Here is a 20,339-nt window from a genome sequence, read left to right on the forward strand (position 1 = left end):
TTTGCTTGTTAGATTGAGATCCACAATGACCTTGTTTCCATTCCAGAGTTCCCCATGGTGTACAATCTCTTATCATTCATACCTGGGCATGTGATGGAGGCAAACCCCTTCTTATGTAAACTCCAAACAAAGCATCTTTTCCTAATGATATGTTAAATTTTAGGAACTGTGGCTGGGTAACATGGATATGTGATCGCCAAAACACCCCCGCTGGTACTTCTTGGGTGATCCGACGGCCAATTTCTACTTCTCCGTTGTCTATGCTGCTGTTTCTTGTGCTAGACCAAGGTCCTGAAAGACAAAACAATTATTTCATTTTATTTCTCTATTTGGACTGTATGATAAAAGGGACAGTACAATCTGCATTACAGAGAGCATCATACATTATTTCTAGAAAGGAAGTCCTCAAGGATTTTTGAAATGCATTACCTTGACTTTCATCTTGACTTATTACCTCTGAAGGGGAATGTTGAATGGTTCTATTCCCATCAAATTGTAGTTGAATAAGATATATGCTCATCAAAACCAACCTTTACTAAACACATCAAAGTTCCCAAGCAGCTAATCATATAGAATATTGTATCTAGGCCTTCAAAAATAAAGCTCCATTTAAGCACATGCAAACCATGAAGGCTATACTATCCATTATATTGGATATGAATATTTTCATTAATAGAGTATTTTACACTTTCATCAATCTTATGAATCAGCAATGACATACATGTAAATAGTCAAATTAGATTCTCACCTCTCCGTAATACAATGATACTTCATAAGAAGTTACGCATGTCAGGGCTATTGTGTGGGTAGTATATGTGTGAGGTGTGTGTGGTATGTGCTCTATGTGTAAGTGATACATGCACCTATATAGTTGATGAAGATGAGGTGTGAGTCCTGTGTGGTTTGAGTGAAATATATTCTATGTATGAGTGGCATTGAAGGCACAGAGGCCCAGACACACTTCTTGCATGGGGACTCTTTAATGCCCATCTACAGCTATTATTTCATTGGATGCCCAGAAGACTTCCAGAGCTTATGTTGGTCAGGACAAGATATTTATCCTCGTCTTATTTGGGGGGGTCCATGATATATGGCATGAACAAGGAGTTGTCCAGTAGTTTTGAACATGTGAATTAAAACTACTGTATTTTGCAGCTTATAAGACGACCCCCAACTTTTCCAGTTAAAATATAGAGTTTGGGATATACTCGCTGTATAAGACTACCCCTCTTTCAATGCACAACAAATAAAAATTAAGCAGCAGTGAGATGTGAGAGGCTGAGAAGGAGGGACAGTAATACTGTAGGAAACAAGGGCGTCCAGACAGGGGAAAGAGGTGTGTTTTTCTGGGCACAGCGCCACTCTACCGTATCTCTTTTTCCATACCCCGGACGCCTACAGCTTGCTCTGCCCTTCTTACAGTCGCCACATACGGCCGGGATGTGGCCATTTTTCAGCTCCCACCACCATATGCGGCGACCGCAGATTCTCCAGTCTGGTTCCGCAGTTTTTCAGCACCCGTCCTTTAACCCCTTAAGGACGGGGCCCATTTTTGCGTTTTCGGTTTTTCCTCCTTGTGTTTAAAAGGCCATAGCACTTGCATTTTTCCACCTAGAAACCCATATGAGTCCTTATTTTTTGCGTTACTAATTGTACTTTGCAATGACAGGCTGAATTTTTGCATTTGGTACACTCCGAAACCAGAAAAAAATTCAAAGTGTGGTGAAATTGAAAAAAAAAACCGCATTTCTTTTATTTGGGGGAACTGTGTTTTTACGCCATTCGCCCTGGGGTAAAACTGACTTATTATGCATGTTCCTCAAGTCGTTACGATTAAAACGATATATATAACATGTATAACTTTTATTGTATCTGATGGCCTATAAAAAATTCAAACCATTGTTAACAAATATACGTTCCTTAAAATCGCTCCATTCCCAGGCTTATAACGCTTTTATTCTTGGGTCTATGGGGCTGTGTTAGGTGTCATTTTTTTGCGCCATGATGTTTTCTTTCTATCGGTACCTTGATTGCGCATATACAACTTTTTGATCGCTTTTTATTACATTTTTTCTGGGTTTGATGCGACCAAAAATGCGCAATTTTGCACTTTGGGATTTTTTTGCGCTGACACCGTTTACCGTGTGAGATCAGGAATGTGATTCATTAATAGTTCGGGCGATTACTTTTATTTAAAACCTGGGAAAAGGGGGGTGATTCAGACTTTTATTAGGGGAGGGGGCTTTTTACTATAAACAACACTTTTTTTTTTTTTTTTTACACATATACTAGAAGCCCCCCTGGGGGACTTCTAGTATATATACTTTGATCTCTCATTTAAATCTCTGCAGCATAGATATGCTGCAGAGATCAATGAGATAGGCACTCGTTTACTTCTGGCTGCTGCAGCTGGAAGTAAACGAGTGCCGAGTCGGGAACGGCGCCATCTTGGACGAGTCCCCGGCCGGCATCAGACAGGGAGATCGCTCCTCCGGGACAACGTCCCGGAGGAGCGATCTCCCCCACTAGACCCCAGGGAACGGTTGCCTCCGGTAATCGGAGGCAGCTGTCAACTTTGACAGCTGCCTCCGATTAGCTAATTAGCGGGCACGGCGATCAGACCGTGCCCGCTAATAGCGGCAGTCCCGGGCTACACGCGGCACCCGGGACCGCGGCGCTTCAAAGCGGGGTCGCCGCGAGGCCCTACTTTGAGGTGCTAATGAGGACATATGACGTACGGGTATGTCATATGTCCTTAAGAAGTTAAGATGACACCCGCCGTAGAAGACGACCCCTGACTTTTGTGGGTTAAAGAGTAGTCTTATACGCAGGAAAATCCCTTACTTGAACTTTGAACCACTTTAATTTCCAGTATCTTCCATCTTGTTTTAGGTTACAGATAGAGTTTCAATGAACATGTGACAGTCAACGCAGTAAGGCACCCAGTGCTCTTTCATTCCTCAATATGTGAAAAGGATATTAAATATATTAACAAGGATGAGCGAGTGTGGAAATATTAACTGCTGGGAATCAGATTTTTCACAGATCTGTTTGTCCTATTTTAAAGCTTCATACTCTAATACATTTTATATATTTTTTCTATTAAAAACTCATCTTAAACTAAAATCTGTGAAGGCAAGAGATACTTGATAAGAGGAATGGGCTGAAAGGCTTGATGTGAAGCTCATTTCACACTGCTGGAAATATACACTGCAAACTTCATTCAAAAGCTTACATGAATTTAGCAGTCACTCTTCTATTAAACCATGTCCGGTATAAGGTACTAGAGAAGAGCACTGTGAAATCTGGCTTTAGCTTATAATCTCACTAGGGAAGTCACTGTCCTATATTCTTATATACAGAACATTATGGGGATTTCATCTTTAACAGTTTGTGAGTACATGCTTCCTTATTTTCTGAGCTTCTGACCAATAATTTCAGGACCTAAAAGATAGTTCATCTAACATCTGGGGGATTCTTGCCCATTGCTTTCCCTTACAAGTTTACGTCTGCCGCATCATCTATAGAAGGTTTGTGTATACAGTATATATACTATATATATAGTAATATGAATAACATGAACCAAAACTTGAGCTTTACTGCTTCTTTTCTTTTTGGGGTACTGTATATATTTACTAGCTGAGGTATATTTCTCTTCTCTGGAAAGTCTGTATCCTCTCACTGTCTAAGAGCTCTCAGGAACATCTTGACATTTCTTAGAACTCTTTCAGCAGATGTTGTCAGAAAAGTCACTGATGCTTTGACTTTACATTTACTATTTATACCGAGAAGACGCCATACACTGTAGGCTCCTACCTTGTACAAAATTAGCCCCTATTTCCAATTAGCATGGAACATTTAGGAAGTATTTATTTTACACAGTTAAGTGGATATAACCAATTATATTATACCTTACAGCTGGTTTCTATGGGGCGTGTATGTAGAATACTACACAAAAGGAAAGAAACCATTAGGGTCAGACCCTTTTACAGACAGGCCTACAGAGGACATTGCTTTACAAATTTATTAGGTAGAAGAATAGTAGAATAGGTAATGCAGAAAGCCAGGTTATACCAAAGATTTCACTTAGTTTTTCTTGTAACTATACTACTAGCTATAAACATAAACCTTATGCTCTTAACTCATAGGAAATGCCCACTTAGCCTATCAGTACCTAGAGCAGTGACCAACCTCAGGTTGTGGTTGGCTGAGCAGGCAGTTCCTACTTGGCAGCGGAGGTCAGAACAACTGGAGCAGCCCCGGGGGTGGAAGAGGGGATCAACAGTAGGTCAATTCATTTTTTTCCTCCCACATTAAACCCTTTTAAGTATAAAATTACTAGTATGGAATGCCCCTTTAGTTCTGAAGCAAAAAAAAACATTACCACTATCAATAAAGCTCACTCCACAACTGGGCAGATGTCAGACAAATGGGAGAATATGGAAGATATAAAAAGTAATGGCAGAAAATGCAAATTGGAAATATATTATAAATGCTACAGTGATAGCAAACACTCAGAAATAACATGACTTCTACGTGCTGCAGCTACATGATAATGCATACAGATCATTAAAATCACATTATATCCCATTCATCAGTATAATTAATAAGGATTGCTCTGCCCTATGGCCACACGCTCTTTAGCCTGCAATTAGCAAATTTCTCAACCTTGTCACAGTAGCAACTGGTGGCGTTACCTGTATGGTACTGAATTACAAATGGCTGCAATCTCTTAGTATTCTCAATACAATGCCTAGATGGCTAGTGTGTTTTCTGGATTTCTGGATGGGTAAATTATGGGTAATTGGTAAACGGTAAATATGATTACAGTATGTAATAAATAATGTTCTGTAATCGAACACTGTACATTCTAAAATCACATCTAAAATGGTATATTTGGTCTAATTGAATGTACTTTATATTTTATGTACTTGTTGCTTATATAGCACCAACATATGCCACAGTGCCATGATTGTCCTCTGATGTTTCCCGCCTGACATGCCAGTCTCTCCATCTGATAAAGCAGAAAACATGATTTATCACAGAAGGCAATCATTTGACAACCAAGGGGGGTGCAAGTCTGATACTGCTGTAAATTCCTTTTCTTTTTAATTTCTGATTTTTTTTATTACAGGTGCAGTCACCATCCACCTGCTACAGAGCCCCCTATACAGAAGGGTTGAGTGAACTATTGTTTTGGATACACGTCTGATGGCTCCTTGGTTGAATTAAGCGGGGAGCTGTTCCACTGTAGTGTATTGCTCCACCTTCACACACCTTTGTAGCCACATTCATGTCTCACATCATGACACAAGGTTCTCCACAGTTTCCACACTGATTATTTGCAATGACGCATTTGTCCACTCACAATAAACTTTCACCACAGCAGCCCGAGAACAGTTCACAAACTGCACAGTTCCAGAAATACTGCCAGACTATTGCGCATCTGATCTACTCCCCAAACCAGCTCTCGACACGTGACTTCATAAGCTATATGCTATTGACGTTGAAAGCCTACGTAGGATGGATGCCTCACTGCCTCAGGACGAATGTCTTAGTGGCATCTGATTGAAGGTATATATCAGGGGATTAGCTTTTGACATATATGTCTGATGGACACAGTGAGATGGAGTGTGAAAAGAATCTGAGGAGTTAAATAAAAAAATAAAAAAATTCGCAAGGTGGTTCCTTAAGATGCTAAATAAAGAACTATGTTGCTATGTGACAGAATATACTGAGTAATACAATAAAGAGAAGGTGGAATATTTGCTGTACACAATAGCTGATGGTCTGTGTTATTCTCTGCCTCTATTTACTATGCTGGTAATTGTGCAGTCAGGAGCGGACACTGTGTGTGAACAGATCACAGATTGTTTATGTATCGTTTTGGTCTGAGAGGCACAAACACACAGTACGAGATGATAATACCCAAGGCGCCTGTTAGTTATTGGAATAGCTCGTGTAGAAGGCACAGCTGTTGATTTTTGCTGATTCACAAAACCAAGCTTTGTTACATTACATCCAATTTATCCTCACAGATATGTATATCCCGCTAGTTGTCAAACATGTAGGCCAATAGCTCAGATTTTTTGGTTTAGAAGACAGTTTAGTCATTCTTTGTAATGATACAAAACAGAAAAATAACATACTGAGAGATAGAAAATTGCCATGTCTGCCAAACAGTGAAGGTTTATACTGTATTTATATATGTACATCTATGCATGCTTATCTATGGCTGCCTATCTGTATATATGTTTGTAACTGTGCACTTAAAGTGGACATGTCAGCAGGAAAACGGGTATAAATAAGTCAATGGCTAGATAAGGCTCAATGTCATGATTTTAGTATACTATTTATTTTCTACTTAGTCCTTTCTAGCACAGAGATTTTTCAAGCCTTGTTGTTAATATAAACGTGAGGCTCACATGCCCAAAAGTCATCCCCCCACACACAAGAAGAGCCCAGGTAAGTCCAGACCATGTCCCCTTTATCTAGTTACTGTCACAAAAAAAATAGGTAGGTGCAAGTAGGCCATGGGGCGGTCATAAACAAGACATTGGCTGGTCTTACCTGGGCTCTTGCCATGCAAGGCCGCAACCCCCTGGGTTTATGAGCAACCTTGTGTGCATCCATTTTGATCCGTTTTTTTATTGACTTTCATTATGTAGTAAAACGGATCAAAACTCTCATCTCTTTTTTTAAAACAAACACAAAAATTTGGTGGTCTACTGTATATTTTTTGTGTACCTTAAAAAAAATGGATACATTTTGATATTTTTTTTTTATAATGGAAGTCAATAAAAAAAACGGATCAAAAGGGATGCACACACATGTATTCATATTTCCATCTCTTTTTCATCCTTTTTTGTAAAAACGGGTGAAAAATTTCTCTTTTTTGATTTATGTAAATTATAGTAACGGAAAATATAGAAGTGTGGTATATGTTTTCCTATTTTAGCATTTTTTTTTTATTTTAGTTAGAAAAAAAAACATTAACTGAAATACATTTATTATAATGGCAAACATAGAATTATTAAAATTTTGGGAGAAACAGCTAGTTCTTAATAAGAGATCTATGTGTTTATGAAGTGCTGGAACTTGGTCTGAATTAGCTTCCACAAAGCAGGTAGCATTCTCCAATTAGCTGTGTTGGGAAGCCATATTGTGAGACTGGATTCTTTCCCGAAATTCTGTGGACATTCCAACACATCTAAAATGTGAATATGCCTTAATTGCACAATAACTATGCTGGAGATAGCTGTGCACTGCACTTTTTTGGATAAGGACACAGTGTCCTTCGGCGACTTATACCCATCGCTCACATAAAGACTTACTTCAGTAGGACCTTCTATGAAAAGTATTTAAGTGGCTGCTAATGTTCTCCCCAACCATTTTAAACTCAGGATGTGATCTGGTTTTACATTAACCCATACCATCAACCTCTTTCTACACATAATCACTTTCAAACTCTGTCCAAACAACATTAGTAAACTCTGGTATTTCCCAGCATCTGTTATGTTGGTCCAAAAGGACAGTCTGTTTCTGTTGGAGATGTTCTCTTAATGGCCTATTTAAAGACCTGCGGGAAGAGGTACAGATTAGTGGTAAAGTAGAGCAGATGCTTTTAGGAAGGGGAAAAAGTAATTTGCTTACATACATGCTGAGGGCAGTTATAAATGAGGCAATCCAAGGAGGTTAGTGAGCAGACGAATGCAGACGTCAAGATCAAATCTGTAATATTTTCTATTATGTAAAAAAAAGTGTTTGGTCAAATCTTTTCATTTGTGTAAATATTTGCCTCAATTTATTATCTTCCCGACGAGATAACAATTTGCAGAGTCATTGTCTGGTGTCCTAGCCTTCCCAAAAATATCTTTCCTAATAAATAAATAAAAATACAAAATAGACAGTGTATACAGCATAAACTTCAATGATGTTATAGTCCCTGCATATCCAGGTTCTATATAACTATGCAGTACGAGGCCATGTTCACACGTTGTATGACATCAGCCAGTCCGTGACCCTAATGGCCCATGTCAGAAAAGATCATCCCGGCCGGTACTGCAGTACTGGCCGGATGATCCATACTGCCGCTGAATTCGGATGTGGGCGCATCCGTGCACGCCCGCATCCGAATTGCCCATTGCTCACAATGGAGCATGCGGCCAGAGCCACATGCTCCATTGTGTGAACTGACAGGGTTTTCTGTGGCCGCTATTCGTTGAATAACGGCCGCAGAAAACGAATATGTCAGTTTCTCGAGGCGCCGCTTGCGATGCTGGCCGGAGTGTATACCATGTGTATACGGTACTTACGTAGTGGAAACATGGCCTTAGCACGCTATCACTTTTTCAGGGCAGTTGGGACCCAAGCTTCCAATTTCTTTTTTTAACAATCCAGATATGAAGCTTTAAGGGGATGTGTCTTATGACATACAGTAGTGTCCAAACAGTGAAACCCTCCTAAAGCTCCCATCTGAATGAAGCAGCAGTGCACATACAGTATTTCACCTCTGTCCCGTTCATGGCCTATGAGAGTAACAAAGACAGCCGATCGCTTGTCCTGTGGATACGGGAAAAGGGCTGGGTTCATGCTGCATTTTTTGCAGTCTGTTTTTCATGTTTGTTTGTTCTTTTGCGAAAAAATTGATGTATTAGTGTATATCTGTTTTTATCTGATTTTCCATTGACTTCCATTATTTAAAAAAAGATAAAAAAAATTGAATGGAAAAACGGATCAAAATGGATGCACACAAATACATCAGTTTTTCCCATTGGTTTTCATTTATGTATTTATTTTTTGCAAAAGGGATGAAAAAAAAAACTGCAAAAAACACAGTTTGAACACAGCCTTTAAGGGGATCTCTGCACAGTCACTGCACAGGTGTTCCTTAGTCTCCACAGCAGCTCCCTGGTTTGCACGAAAAGCAGCAAAGATGCTCTGGTTAATACTCTGGTTGCCCAGGTTTGATCACACACAAGCAATAGTGTGAAGTCTGACTAGTAATATGTGGCAGAACTATTTCCTACCATGTTCATCTTTGCTCCTTTTGATGTACCCCATGATCTCATTTGCTATGCCAGCAGCTACCTGACACTGGTAATCTTGGTATGGATTTCCCTATGACCTTACAGTTGCGGATATAAAAATCCAAAATATTTTAATTATGGACTTTTAACTGCAGATTTCAACGAAGAGAGATGCATCATGTGAAATTTTGTTGTGGTTATGCCATCAATTTCCGCTAAAATCCACATTTTTGTATAGCCCTGGCCTTGAGAAAAGACATTGATCGAGTGTTTCTCAGCATCTTTAACTATATTTAAACTAAACATACATTTTTTTTTCTTAAACTTCTGAAAGCCTCACAGGCTGAAAACATTGTCTATTAAGTATTAAGTATAAATCTGCATTATATTGTACTGGAATGTTAATATTGCGTAATAAACTTTAAATATAGGAATTAAACTGACACAGCAGCTATTTTGCTATATCATTGGTAGTTTACCCTTTTATCATCTTCTTATTATTTACATATAAGCAAAAGCAATTACATCTAAGTCATCTGAACACATTCCACAAATCTAGAGAATGGCCTCAACCTTCATCATTCTCTGAGAATACAATCAATCAGCGTCCGCTTCAGTATGTTATATGCTTTTATCAGCTGAGAATCACATAGGCAGCTCAGGACTCTATTGTTTACTAGTGGCATAACAACCAGATTGAGTCTATTACTACATGTGCATGTGTTAGCTTCTGGGGGGATGGATTTGCACCAGTCACAATAAGATACAATTGTCTATGGTCACATACAACTTTTACTTCCCGTGGAGGCAAAGTTTAGTTTTAGCAGAGCTGAGTGAGTGAGTAATTTGGCAAATGTTCTACGTCAGATATCGCATTGGCTTCCTGTGGGACAGCAGCTATGATAGAAAATACTATACTAAATGACTACACCAAGGTGTAACAAAGCTGCAAAATGTGACAATGCACCATACCTATTATGTTTTATTTACAATACTAGTGGCCAAAGGGTTTTCAGAACCCCTCAGACACCAACAGACTGGCATTACACCAGTCATCTAGTTTTTGACAAATGTTAATGTGCCCTGTCTTTTAGCAAAATATGTCAAAAGATATCATTGGTCGGGGTGTTTAGAGCCCCAATGAGCATTAGAACGAATGAGAAGTGAGCGGCTGTGCAATTCACTCCCTGGCTGACTGTAATCTCTGACCAGTCAATCCTCTATTGGGCCATCTCTTACAACTGGACAGAGGTTGCAGTCAGACGGGGAGTGAAGTGCATGGCTTCTCCTTACTCATTCTAATGATGTATTTGGGTCTGAACACCCATATCCTGATCAATCAAAACTTTTGACATGCCTCTGTGACACGCAAAATGTTTTATTAAATGACAGGGGCAATTTAACATAAACGTAGAGTTTTCTTATATTAGAAACAGAGGTATAGACAAAGGTCAAACATGCTTTATACATCAATTGGTGTTAATTGAGTGATCTTTGTACCTAGGATGCTATCCCCTAAAGTCCTGGCCAGTTTGTGCTTAATGATGCTTATTATGTCATCCAGAGAACCTTTCGCTTTGGCTGCTTCTCTTTTCCTCTTTTCTATGTGTGTGATAAACATCCAGGCTTTGTATTCGTACCTGCTTTTACATTTATTCACACACATTCAGAGTGTGTGGATCTAACAGATGGTCATGCCTGGATGATAATTGAAAGTAGATTGGAGCCAAAGTGGACTGAAGAGGACACACTGCTGCAAGAACTAGTTATTCTTGAACAAGCAATAGAATGTGCAGGAAACAGTGACAAGGTTGATGAGGACATTATGAATAATGTAGACGATGGCATTTGTTCAAGACTGGAGCATAGAGACTACAGTGATACCAGAAATGACAGCAGATGCCATGAGATTGTGGCATTTGTCCTGCTTCTCATTAGTATAAATATAAGATGGAGTGGATTTACTGTACACATTTAGAAATACACCTGATAAGCAAATCTGGGCAAGATCTGAAGCCCCGTGATGTCACCCCACAGAAAAACCAGCCATCTAAGCTGTATTTTCTCAGAAGGAGTATTAATTGTTCTAAAGACGCCGAGATGACTTACAAGCATTATGTTCTGAGCATTTATTACATGACGATATTTGTAGCAAGCCTTAAAACTGCTGCATTGTGACAATGGCGAAAATTTAATAGCAAAAAATAGGTCTGGTTGGAAAAATGTCTGTGGCTAGGAAACCTGTCAAACAGAACTACTTAAGTACACTTCCTGCATTTAAAATAGGTACAGAAACGAGAAGCGATGTTATAAAAATAAGTTTAGGTGATTTTATTTTTATTTTCCGTTTTCTTATACCAGTTTAGCATTTAATCAGTATGAGATTAGCACTGTCCTGTAATATAACAAAAGTTGCCTTATTAACTTCCTGTTAACATAAAAGAATCAATAATACTCACACAGGCGACATGAAATACAGTCTAAATATTACACACTAATGTGAGTCTTTAGATACCCAGTGCTTCCCTACATGCTCATAATATAACCTACAAGAGCTACCACCTGTACATGGGACAGTGTATGTCACAATTCACTTACTTTGAGACATTTTAACATTGATCTACTAAGCATGCCACTAAAATAATGTATAATGTACATCTGATAGGCTGGCAAGAAGCAGGAAAGATTTGAAACAGAATGTAAGACTACATCAGGTTTGAAGTCTGTTACCATGGATACCCATGAATTTGTATAGGAGTTGTAGACATATTGACGAGACTGACGCAGTACAAAAAATGTGTTGTGATAGCCTTCCTAATTTGGTACTTTTCTACACACAGCAGATGGCAGAAAGCCATGGAGTCAAGGAAGCTTTATAACTCTGCATTTAATCATTGTAGGGACTAATCTACTATACCACTGCTCTCCAGGTTTTTATAAATACAGCAGAAAACATACATTTAGGGGCGTTCTCTTGAATAAAGAGACATATACAGGCGCAAGGATGGTGGAGCTGTGTGGTGTAGAAGCCTCTACTATTAACTTGAAAATGTTTTAATGACCATAACTTACATAATTTACTATGACTATAGTATAGTTATGACATGGTATGTATTTTTATATTATATGCTATAATACACATATCCTTATAACTAAAACAGTATGGGGGGCATTTATTAAGTTCAGCGTTTTTTACGCTGGACTTAAAAATGCCCTCGCAGCTCCGGCGCTATGGAGATTTATGTAGAGGCGGACTGCCTCTACATAAATCCCATGTGCGCCGTTGCGCACCGCCGAAAACCTACGCCAGCTGAGGACTGGAGTAGGTTTTCGGCGTATATTTGGGCGGAACGGATGGTAAATCGCGCGGACTCTGAGTTCGCGCCCTCCGTTCCGCCACTAAACGCCCCCTTTCCGCCCCCCTGGCGTATTCGGCGGAAAGTGCCGATTTGCGAATATTTTATTCGCAAATCGGACATTTGTGTATAAAAAAATACGCAAATCGGCACTTTCCGCCAAAAATCATCCGTTCGCCGGATGATACATGTGGCCCTATATCTTTTACACTATTTATTTTAATTTCTATTCATTTTTATATTTCTTCTATTCAATATTTTGGGTAAATGCAATACTGAAATTACTTTTTATGCACTTGTATTATGAAATGCCTACTACCCCTCCCCCAGAGGCTTTGCATTGTATGGCTGCAATTTGAACCCTCCCTTACCCTCCCCCAGTGGGCAGAATTTTTTTATTTTTGGACCGTTTTGTGGTGCGTTGGCACTGTACTGTATGTCTATTTTTACTGCATGCTCATGTGCTACTTTAAGAAGTGGTTAGAACTATGCCTAACTTAGAAACTGACAAAACTCCAGTCTTTGTAGGCTTGTTCTTGATATGCTATTCTTAAAGTACAATTAATTAAAAGCAAGCATTTTTCAATTAAATAAATTATGATTAGGATTTTAGTGTTATTGTAAGGGGGCATCAACCTATTTTTTGGCATCTTGGAGTTCCCCTTGTTAGTTCCCCTCTAGTGTATGTCTATAAAAGGCCGATTCTCAACAAATGTGCATTAACAGAATTAGTAGGAATATAATCCTATAATGGTTTTATGACATTTGGCTCTGGATTGAAAGCATGGTGTGATTTTTATTGAATGAGCAAATTGCATACCCAATGGTGTCTGAATTTTCTGCTTGAAAACAATGGGAGTCTAAGCCTTACTTTCTCACCATAAAGACCTAGGACGGAATTTGCCTGGAGCAGCAGTGTTCAGAGTTCGTGTTCATTTTCTTTCTGCTTTCCTTTTTCCTTTTTTTTTACAAAATTTATAGCTCTAAATATTAATTTGTGCGGAATGCACACAATGACTCACTTTTAGCTTATTGCTGCTTTATGGTTACAGGATTTCTGTATGTACAGTTCATCCAAAAGCATCTGGAAAGTGACGCAGATATCATAATTTAGCCTCCGTATACCACCACATTGGGTATGAAACAAAGCTATCAATGTGTCACTGAAGTGTAGAACATCTGCTTTAATTCAAGAGGTTTATCAAAAGATTAGTGTTGAGGAATTAAAGACATTCTGTTACAGTTCATTCACTCAAAAGTAGCAGAACAACTGATTGACAGGACTTTCATGGTCCGGTGTGCTGCATTTGCTTTTGGTGGCGACTCAATGGAAATCTTAATACAGCATCTAAAGAGGTGTCATTGCAAGCGAAGAAGGCCATTATAAAGCTGATAAACCGAAATCTATCAGAAAGATAGAAGAAGCTTTAGAAGTGGTCAAGTCAACAACTTAGTATATAAAAAAGGAAGCTACAGGTAAAAAGAGCACAGAGGAAAACTAAAGTGGATAAGGGCAGAGTTCTTTTTGTGGTGAAATAAAATTATTCATTTATATGTTATACATATGCCAAACTGTGGTCTATGCTCCCTCCATGAAGATATTTGGTCTTTTCTCTGTTCAAAATTGGAGACTAAACACAGAAAGTCCAAGTACTTTATGCAATCACGCAAGGAAAGATACCTGTTTAACATGCAGGTTGCGATTAACTTAGGCTAATTATATTATTAACTTTTTTTAAAAAAATTTATCTGGACAGATGATGCTACGAAAAACTTGTTCCAGAATTTTAGGGAGGTTGGGGTGGGGTGGCGGTGAACATAGAAAATAAAAGAAGGGATCGTGATGCAAAGAGTACCATATGATCCTGATCGAGGTAGTATTATGGCATCAACATACTGTATACCCCTGCCAATGAAACCAGGGCACTGATGTTTTTTTAATGTGACTGTAGACAGATGTAGTGGGATGAATTCTCAGTTGTATAGTTCTACACTTTCTAAGATTCAGTCTAATGCTGCTAAAATGATAGGATGGTGTTTCATGGTATAGATGGATAATGACCCAAAGTGTGTCACAAAGGCAACCAAAGAGGTTCTTAAGGCAAACAAATTGAATATTCTTCAATGTCCGATTCAATATTCTGACCTCAGCCTGATTGAGCATGCTTTTCACTAGCAGAAATACCCACAAACAAGCAGCAACAGAAGGCGGCTGTAGTAAGGGCCTGGCAAAGCATCTTAATGGAGGAAACTGAGCATTTAGTGATGTCCATGTATTTCAAACTTGAGGCAGATATTTACTACTAATTATTTCCATTTAGGTATAAAAAACAACCCTAAGGCTATGCTCACACAACATACATTTTATGAAAAGAATGGCCGTTGTTTGCTACATCCGTAGAAATAATAATCTTGTCAATTATTTCTGCCTGTTGTTCAAAGACTTCACTGCAATTTTTATTTAAAACAATAGCTGCTGTTTGATACTTTAAAACAACGGCCATTTTTTTAAAATGCTAAATAACAGTCGTTGTTTATACATTGTGTAAACATAGCCTTAGGGTCAGTTAACACTGAGAAATCAGTGCTGAAATTTTGAGTGGATTACCCGTCGCGGACTCCGCTCAGAATTCCAGCTGCCTTAGTGCCTCAATGTAAGGTATAGGGAGGCTCCGCTCTCCGCTCTGACTTGACATGTTACTTTCTGGTTCCGTCATAGCCTGTATGTAGGAATGGCCACAATTGGTAAATTGTTAACCCAAAATTGGGCGTGAAAATTAAACATCAATTCAGTCTACCTTGTTAAGTTTTGTTTTTGATTGTGTTTTTTTTATATATATAAATATTTATATTTTATTGCTGCACTGTTATGTGTATGGTTGACATGTGTGACTATCCATCTGGTAATGTTAGTCACATTACCATCCACCTTTCATTTTCCAAAGAGTCTGTGGGTAATGAAAGGCGGAATCTGATTGGTTGCTAGGGGCAACTGAGACAGTTTCACTTTACACCTTGTTTGATAAATCTCCCCCTATTGTCTATTGGGCTGGAATTTCAATAGATGGGCCATAGAAATCCATGTTGGGCAACTGTCCTGTAATATATGACAAAAAGCTCAACTGAAGCATGGGACATAAAGGTTTGATAGGACCCAAGACTTCATTATTTATTTTCCTGATACTTGGGGTGAGATCTAACTCTGCCTAATAGCATTTACCCTTACAATCTTACCCAGTTCATAGAGACACTAGCCCGTATGTTTGTCTGAAACTGGTAGCAGCAGTGGGATACATGCATTGGTTTTGAGACATATCCCTTCACAGCCACATAACAGTATTATTTGCACAATGAAGATCAAACGGTCTTTTGCATGTCCCACCATCAAAGCCATCAATGTGATAATTCCTTAAAGTAGATTCCAACTCTAGTCAAATCATAAGAACTCTACACTAAAGGCCTCCTATAGGCATTCTGCATTACCACCAGAAACAACGTAAAGATATTCTCTCATTAAAAGCCTTTTTTACTTTATATAATATTAGTGCTTGGAGAACACTTTGAATGACATGTCTCCAGATCAATACTGGATAATGTAAGTAGATGGAAATTTCCACAATTATTTCCACTAACTTCGAAAATTCTTTCAGCCTCTTTAAAATAAATTTTTACATTGATCTTATAAGAGATTATTTATCAGCAATGCTCTCCGCTTTATCTCAAATCTTTTAAGAGGATAAACCTTTCTTCCTGCACAAATTAAGTGCAAAAATGAGTTGCCGAGTAAAGTGTCAGTCAATCTCTTCATCAATTGCCACCTGCAGACAACAGCCGCATTTCCACTGCAACACTCTGCTTGACGTTCGAATGTCATTTAAGTGAAGGTCAATAGCACCAATTTAAAACTCTCTTTTTCAAACAAATACCAATGCGGAGGTCGATTTGCATAACTCAGCCGAAATCGCACAATGAAAGCAGTCACTACTGCTTCTCTTATCATCAACCTTGCCTTCCATTTTACGTGTTTTGCATTCATCCCTCACCAAACGATTTTTCAACCATGAAGAAATAAAAGTGAACTTACTGTACAGGTTGTTTGCATAATGGAAGAGCAGCTGCTTGTCATGATATTGTTACATATCAGAATAAAAGCCACTATATACACATGTATTCAGCCGGTGTGAGGTTTGTTGCACCCTGGTGCATATTCAAAAGAAACACCTGAGTCTGAATAGGATATTTTGTTTCACAAACTGTAAATCATTGCTGTAGTTGCCAGCAAACACAAGGTAATAGCATGTATTTAAATCAAATTTTTAGCATTTTGATGATAATAATTTGAAATACTGTACTGGTTTGAACAATATATATATATATATATATATATATATATATATACTAGAAAATGTACCCGGCGCTGCCCGGGTATAAAGTATCAGTGTGTTAATTAGATTTGTTCTAAGGTGCCCAGGAGGCCAAGCTAAAGGTATTGTTTCATCTAAATTAATCAGTGGAATTAGTGTATACCTATAGTGTATAGTTGGGGGGGGGGGGGGGGGGGGGTCCTGTATACCTGTAGTGCATAGTTTGAGAGTCCTGTATAACTGTAGTATAGAGTTGGTGGAGGTCATATATACCTGTAGTGTATAGTTTGGGGTCCTATATACCTGTAGTATATAGTTGGTGGAGTTCCTGTATACCTTTAGTATATAGCTTTGGGGTCCTGTATACCTGTAGTAAAGAGTTGGTAAAGGTGCTGTATACCTGTAGTATAGAGTTGGTGTAGGTCCTGTATACCTGTAGTGTATAGTTTTGAGGTCCTGTATACCTGTAGTGTATAGTTTGGGGTCCTATATACCTGTAGTATATAGTTGGTGGAGTTCCTGCATACCTGTAGTGTATAGTTTTGGGGTCCTGTATACCTGTAGTGTATAGTTTGGGGTCCTGTATACCTGTAGTATATAGTTGGTGGAGGTCCTGTATACCTGAAGTATATAGTTGGTGGAGGTCCTGTATACCTGTAGTGTATAGTTTTGGGGTCCTGTATACCTGTAGTGTAAAGTTTGGGGTCCTGTATACCTGTAGTATATAGTTGGTGGAGGTCCCGTGCACCTGTATTGTATAGTTTTGGGGTCCTGTATACCTATAGTGTCCTGTATACCTGCAGGGTCGTATTTACCATTAGGCACCCATGGTCTGGTGCGTAGGGTAGCACCTTGCAGAGGGGCAGTACCCTCCTGTTCAGACTTGCCAGAAAATCTGGTGTCTTTTTTGGTCAGGTCTGATATGGCAGTGTTATTCAGTCACAGTGTGTCGGTATTGGTCATGTCTGGTATGGCGGTGTTATACAGTCACAGTATGACGGTATTGGTCAGGTCTGGTGTGGCGGTGTTCTCCAGTCACAGTGTGGCGGTATTGGTCAGGTCTGGTATAGTGGTGTTATCCAGTCACAGTATGGCGGTATTGGTCAGGTGTGGTATGGCAGTGTTATCCAGTCACAGTATGGCGGTATTGGTCAGGTCTGGTATGGCAGTGTTATCCAATCACAGTATGGCGGTATTGGTCAGGTGTGGTATGACAGTGTTATCCAGTTACAGTATGGCGGTATTGGTCAGGTCTGGTATAGCAGTTTTTTCCAGTCATAGTATGGTGGTATTGGTCAGGTGTGTTATCCAGTCACAGTATGGTGGTATTGGTCAAGTCTGGTATAGCGGTGTTATCCAGTCAAAGTATGGCGGCATTGGTCAGTTCTGATATGATGGTGTTTTCCATTCACAGTATGGCGGTATTGGTCAGGTCTGGTGTGGCGGTGTTACCCAGTCACAGTTTGGCGGTATTGGTCAGGTCTGGTATGGTAGTGTTATCCAGTCACAGTATAGCGGTATTGGTCAGGTCTGGTATGACAGTGTTATCCAGCACAGTATGGCGGTATTGGTCAGGTCTGGTGTGGCAGTGTTACCCAGTCACAGTTTGGTATACCTGTAGTGCCCTGTATATACATGTACTGTATAGATGGAGTAGGGGGTCCTTTATACATGTACTGTATAGATGGAGTAGGGGGCCCTGTATACATGTACTGTATAGATGGAGTAGGGGGCCCTGTATACATGTACTGCATAGATGGAGTAGGGGGTCCTGTATACATGTACTGTATAGATGGAGTAGGGGTCCTGTATACATGTACTGTATGGATGGAGTAGGGGGTCCTGTATACATGTACTGTATAGATGGAGTAGGGGGTCCTGTATACATGTACTGTATAGATGGAGTAGGGGGCCCTGTATACATGTACTGTATAGATGGAGTAGGGGGTCCTGTATATATGTACTGTATAGATGGAGTAGGGGGTCCTTTATACATGTACTGTATAGATGGAGTAGGGGGCCCTGTATACATGTACTGTATAGATGGAGTAGGGGGCCCTGTATACATGTACTGCATAGATGGAGTAGGGGGTCCTGTATACCTGTACTATATAGATGGAGTAGGGGGTCCTGTATACATGTACTGTATAGAAGGAGTAGGGGGTCTTGTATACATGTACTGTATAGACGGAGTAGGGGGTCCTGTATACATGTACTGTATAGACGGAGTAGGGGGTCTACCACTGTTATTACTGTAGATGTTGTGATGAAGCTTCCCTAGCAACTATTGCTCCCTGTGAAAATGAAAGCAGTAATTCTATTGGTTGCTAAGGCTCCAACTGCCGTGTCTGCTGCAGCTAATTATATCACCTGTGTTTGCAGTGAGGAGATTTTCCCATTCATCTCTATGGGGCGCCGCTCTTCCACCTCCCCCTCCCCTCCTGTACATCTGGCGGGGACGGGATCTTCGCAATAACCTTCCCGGGCACCCAATGTATCTGTGTGCCAAATTTGGGGTCAAACGGTTCAGGCGTTTGGAAGTCTATTTGGGACAGACAGACAGACTTTCATTTTTATTATATAGATACACAGTATATGGCTATGTTTACACATATATTTTGTAAAACCACTGCCCCTGTACAACGGCCGTGATTATTACGAAAATATACATTACCTTGCTGTGTATGGGATCTCGGCCGGAGCGTATACACATAGGGGGAGATTTATCAAAGGGTGTAAAATTTACACTGGTGCAAACTGCCCACAGCAACCAATCACAGCTCAGCTTTAGGATCTGGTGAAAGAAAAGAGGAGCTGTGATTGGTTGCTTTGGCCAATTTGCACCAGTCTAAATTTTACACCCTTTGATAAATCTCCCCCATAGTATACATTCTGTCCGGGATCCCTAGCGGCGCCGCAAACAACTGACATGTCAGTTTTCTGCAGCCACTATTCATTGAATAGCGGCCGCAGAAAACCCTGTCACTGCACACTATGGAGCGAACGGCTCCGCTCCATAGTATGCTGTGGGGATTTCATCAGAACCCTGCAGCCCTAAAAATCACTGCAGTACCGGCCGGGATGATCTTTTCAGAGACCGGCCGTTCCATGACCCAGCTGAGTCACAGAACGGCCGGTCACTTACGTAATGTGAACATAGCCTATGTATAAATGTAAGTTGTCTAATGCCAAGCTGCAAAACTGCATTCAGTCATTTTCTGATTATGTTTACATAAACCTACTTGGTAACAACCAATCTGGCCACAAATATAGGATCCATTGTGTAACCCACTACAGCTTGAGGGCATGGATAATATGTTAGTCTTTTGTCTAGCGAGGAGCGAATCTTGAGCACACTTAGGTTCTGACGAACCTGAACACTCTGCATTTAATTACTGGTGGTGGAAAAGTTGGATGCAGCCATAGGGAGTCCTGGAAAACATGGATACAGCCTATGGGTATACCCATGTTTTCCAGGCAGCCTTAGGGCTGTATCCAATCTTCAGCCATTGGTAACTAAATGCAGAATGTTGTACAGGACATTTTCCCAGAAGCATTGTGGAACACTGAGTCTGCCACAGGTAAACTTG

At 39.8% G+C, this 20,339-nt stretch overlaps 1 protein-coding gene across 1 annotated transcript in view; it reads right to left on the minus strand.

The window, feature by feature from the left end:
- TENM2 (teneurin transmembrane protein 2) overlaps positions 1-20,339 on the minus strand; it is a 750,809-nt gene that overhangs the window by 209,962 nt on the left and 520,508 nt on the right. Inside the window, exon 8 of the mRNA XM_069970729.1 lies at positions 83-291. Coding sequence (XP_069826830.1) covers positions 83-291 — 209 coding nt within the window. The remainder of the gene's footprint in view (positions 1-82; positions 292-20,339) is intronic.

This window comes from Dendropsophus ebraccatus, chromosome 1, assembly GCF_027789765.1.
Source record: "Dendropsophus ebraccatus isolate aDenEbr1 chromosome 1, aDenEbr1.pat, whole genome shotgun sequence".
Classification (NCBI taxonomy): domain Eukaryota; kingdom Metazoa; phylum Chordata; class Amphibia; order Anura; family Hylidae; genus Dendropsophus; species Dendropsophus ebraccatus.